Here is a 4505-nt window from a genome sequence, read left to right on the forward strand (position 1 = left end):
TTACTGCAGGAAGTCACTGATGGCAGTAGAGGGGAGGGATCAGAGAGATGGGATTGCAAGGAATCTAGGGAATCTGGCAGACAGGGAGAAGAGGGAGGGAAGGTGTGGAGCTACCGTGGCCAGTAACAGGGCCATGTTAATCCATAATACGATACCGGCTTAAAAGGTATTCATGGAATCCTGTTATGCACTGTGATTACTGATGAGCTATGGCCAGAGTTCAAATTATGAAAACAACATGGAAAAAATTCTTTCTTTATACAAGTTTGTCTTTAGCTTTTCTTTAAGCTACACAGTAGTAGATACTGTTATTCTTTCTACTGCCAATAGGAAATTTCTAATCAGCTTCACCAATGGCATTGTGACCTTTTAAGCCTGCACATTTTCAGGTACTGCCTGAGCTACTACTCAGAACTCTTACCTGAAATTCAACCTCAGGTCCTTGGGAGCTGGCTCTTGAAAATGTACCCCAAAATGAAAGTGAGCCAAATAGCCTAAACATGACTAATAGCTAATTGCTGCTATCATAGGAAATAGCTGGCCAACCAGCACAACTAAATATATATATTTGAAATTCTCTGTACTTTTTGTATACAAGCAGGGCACTGCTGAATAACGGCAGCTAGGGCATGAATTTCCAGTATCTTGTAAAAAAATGTTAGCATCTGAACCTTGTGTCTCATTCTAGATATTAACCAATTACACAAGCTTTTCAGATCTTCTTTTAATAATGCATTTCTCTTTGCATCACCTGTAAATAATATTTTCTGTCTCTTCTTGTCTGTTGTAATATGAGCAGTCTCTTTCTCACAAGCACTTGATTAGCGAAGTATGAGGACTTCACAGTGCATGACCGATAACTTACTAAAACGGAATAGGTAGCATCACTTGGAATTATTTGCTTATCTCTATTTAACCCTAAGCCTGCATGGTTACTTCTTCTCATGAACAGAGGCAGTAATGAAACTTCAATTTGAATCATCAGGAAACTGTGATGATGGTTGCATCCTGGGAATACTTGCTGTGATGTCACTTCCTTGGTACCTCGAATTTCACAGGAATTGCTGCATAGCAGGGATGAGGATGGTATCACTTCCTTTGCTGTTACGTATTTTGGCAGACTTCTGACTGCACGTAAAAGAAAAATCATGCCCGGGACATGCATGGTGAAGCCACATTGTGGTACATTCTGCCGTTTGTGAATATGTGAACTGTGCCAAAATGCATGGAGATGAATAACAGGGATTCTTTATAGTGGATGGATAACTCATACGTCTGGAAAAGAAAAATAGCAGTGCTTGCAGGGACTGCTCATCTGTACAGCCCATGCTAACGATTTTCACAGAAACCATCTCTATTCCAGTGGGCTACTATTCCAGGATAGTTAAATCAGGAAGTCAAACCACATCAGCCTTAAGGCAAGCACTAGGAGGTGCCTCTTTTTTCTTTTTCAGTATGAACCTTATGGCTTGCTGAACTCCAAAAAGAGAAATATCACACCAAGTGCCCTTTAGCATCTTTGCCAGCATTTTACCAGCCTTTATGGACACATTGTCTTAAAAAATATCCTTTTTATATATATATATATATATATATAAAAAAAAATGTAGATACTTTTATATATTTTGTATGGTGACTTTAAAGAAAATGTTCCATTGTATATTTTACATTTATACTCATCTTCTTAATTTGATAGTAGGAAATCAATGGAAAGAGTTTTTTGATATTTTTATATGAAAAAAATTGCACAATTGTACTTGAATTTGGCATCTGGCAGTGTACTTAGCGTTTGCATGAAACCACCCTAAGATGTGATTCAGTTTCAAAAATAGTACAGTGAAAAGGTTGAATCTAAATTGATAAGTATAATGTATAGGCTTCTATTGCCAGAATTTTTAATATTTTAAAGGAAACTATGTATTTTTATAACCTTTACTAAAAGGAACAAAAATTTTTGTTTTTATGGCCTTTTCTCTCATATTGTTATTTAAGCGCACAAAAATATTCAGAAATTAAATTTTACAACTGAAAATTCAAGTCATATCTTCAGTCAGTTGAAGATTTCAGAACAGCTCTTGTAGGAGAGAGATCAAATTGACAAATTACAATGTTTCCCTATTTAAAATAATAAAAACTTGTGTAATTTTACATGCTGGTCACCTATTGACTTTCCTTTTCATCACATTTCTCTTGCTAAGCAACAAACCAGAGCCTTTTTCTGAGGACAAATTTGTACATTTGCCCCATTGGACAAAACTGGTGTGAAACTTGCTGCTTTGTTTCCCTTCTTTATTTTTTTCCACCTCAAGTCAGCATTTTGCTAAACAAAGCAGCCTCTAAGTTTTTTGGTTTCATTTCTCAACTGTTTGACAAATTCTTGACTATCCTGATATTCTGCACTTGCATACATATGCGTGCGCGCGCACACGCACACAAAATTATTTAATGTTTCATCCAAAGTGAGCATAGTTTCACAAGTGTAAGAAAAATAAGTGTGTTGAGTCAACCAACCTCATCTTTTGGCAGTGTTTACAAAAACAAAGATGTGAAAATGTTTGTGTCCACAGCAAATTTTTAGAGAAAAGCTTGTTAGCAATTTGTTTTGGCTTGAATATCTGACTCAGAATGACTTCTCAGAATTATTCTTGTGAAAAAACATTTGTTATCTACCTTTTCTAGTGGTTAGTAGTTCATGTTATAACAATTTTTCATAGCTACCATTTTGAAAGGATATTGGCTCTCCCTTTGTATGAATGTGCATGTGAGAAAGAACAAACAGAATCAATATATCAGGATGAATAAAACACATCAAGTTAGCTAAAATTCAATAAAGTATATAGCAATCTTGATTCTGTTGTATTTTTCTACATGTTAAGAGGCCTTTGGAAGGGGGAGAAGCATGCTGTCTCAAAATTATGCAACATACTGTGTGAAACTTTCTGATTGAAAATTGTTTTGAATGTTTCTGTCTGACCATCACCCCAGCTATGCGCTCAGACATACTGTATAATCTGTGTTACAGTCATTTTGCATCTGTGTATGTATATTTTGTCCCAGTGAGATGTAGTTAGTTTTTACTTTGATCAGAACTGTTGCAGTAAATAAGTGTCAGTTGTATTAATGACAGAAATTTTAAACCTATTTTTATGACTTTTTAAAAACTTTATGGCAGATTAGACACTGGAGGTTTTTTTAACAAATGTATATTTATTAATGTGCAGACACTGGAAAGGCAGCACAGATGAAAGGAGAATTTACAATAAATTAAGTTTTGAATTTGTATTCCTGTTCTGGCAGTTTATTTTTGAAAGAGTATTAAAGTTGAAATGGATGAAATTCTCGGTATCACCTCCCTTCCTTTATTTGCAAAGGGATAGTTATTTGAAAAATGCAGGCAGTAGTAAGGTTTGTATACGACAGCAATCAATCAATCAATCTCTTCTGCATACCAGGTTGAGACACTCTAAGAATGCCTGGACCCAAAGCAGCTGTTTGTGATATTTTAGCCCTTTGGTCATGCTCCTGATGCAAGGTACTAAGAACAGAAATTGGAGAGGGGAGAGAGAGATTAGGTTACCACACCGATCCGCTCAGAGGCAGATGGGAAATCATGTCTAAGTTCCTTAGGCTTGTGCTGACAGCCAGGCCTCTGAGGAACTGCTGCCTCTTCTTCATGGATACAGGTGAGTGTGGAAGGGGCCTCTGGGCTCAGATCTCTCCCTTTGCTGCTACTTCCACATTTGACCTCCTAAGAGTTTTCTACTCATAGTTGAAGTTGAGGCTTGCAGGGCAGATGTAGACCCATCTGGCTTACCCAGCTGCTGCTGCTGGTCACCATGTTTATCATCACTTCTGTCCTTCAGAAATCAGATACAAATGGAAGAGAAGGTGAGAGGCCCCAAGCAAGAAAGAGAAAGGCAGGAGGCCCACCCTCTTGTGCAAATGATCCCAGGAGATTAGGCTCTTGGGAGAGCCCACGTCAAAGCACGGGGCCATTCCTCAGGACTGCCTGAAGTGAGCCTTAAACCAAGGACAGAATTAGAAACAACCCCCCTGGCCTCTTTCAGAGCAGAGCGTGCTCTAATAACCTGAAATAGTCCTATGTGTTCCCTAAGCCCAATTTCAGCCCCTTCCCCTGAACAAAGAAGGAGTTGTCCCTCCCCAGGGAAGAAGATCCAGCCATGCCCAGACTTAGAGGATCAAAAATAAGCTTGTTCACAATGAGAGCACAGTAGAATTGAAGCTGCCCAAGGTCAGCTATAGTATCCTAGTTGATAGGGTCGGAAGGGACCTGAGCAGATCATCAAGTCCGACCCCCTGCCATGGGCAGGAAAGGACGCTGGGATCAAATGACCCTGGCTAGGTGGTTATCCAGCCTCCTTTTGAAGACCCCCAGGGTAGGAGCGAGCACCACTTCCCTTGGAAGTTGGTTCCAGATCCTAGCCGCCCTGACTGTGAAATAGTGCCTCCTGATATCTAGCCTGAACTTACTCTCAATCAACTTG

General features: G+C 38.9%; 1 protein-coding gene across 2 annotated transcripts in view; it reads left to right on the top strand.

Moving 5' to 3' along the window:
- Positions 1-1559, top strand: part of LOC102372858 (cadherin EGF LAG seven-pass G-type receptor 1) — a 176585-nt gene extending 175026 nt beyond the window's left edge. For both annotated transcript variants that reach the window (XM_025193545.1, XM_025193547.1), the window contains one exon: positions 953-1559. In XM_025193545.1, the coding sequence (XP_025049330.1) occupies positions 953-977 (25 nt within the window). In that variant the 3' untranslated portion in view covers positions 978-1559. The remainder of the gene's footprint in view (positions 1-952) is intronic.
- The last annotated feature ends 2946 nt before the right edge of the window (positions 1560-4505 follow it).

The sequence above is a fragment of the Alligator sinensis genome, unplaced genomic scaffold (assembly GCF_000455745.1).
Source record: "Alligator sinensis unplaced genomic scaffold, ASM45574v1 scaffold1061_1, whole genome shotgun sequence".
Lineage (NCBI taxonomy): Eukaryota > Metazoa > Chordata > Crocodylia > Alligatoridae > Alligator > Alligator sinensis.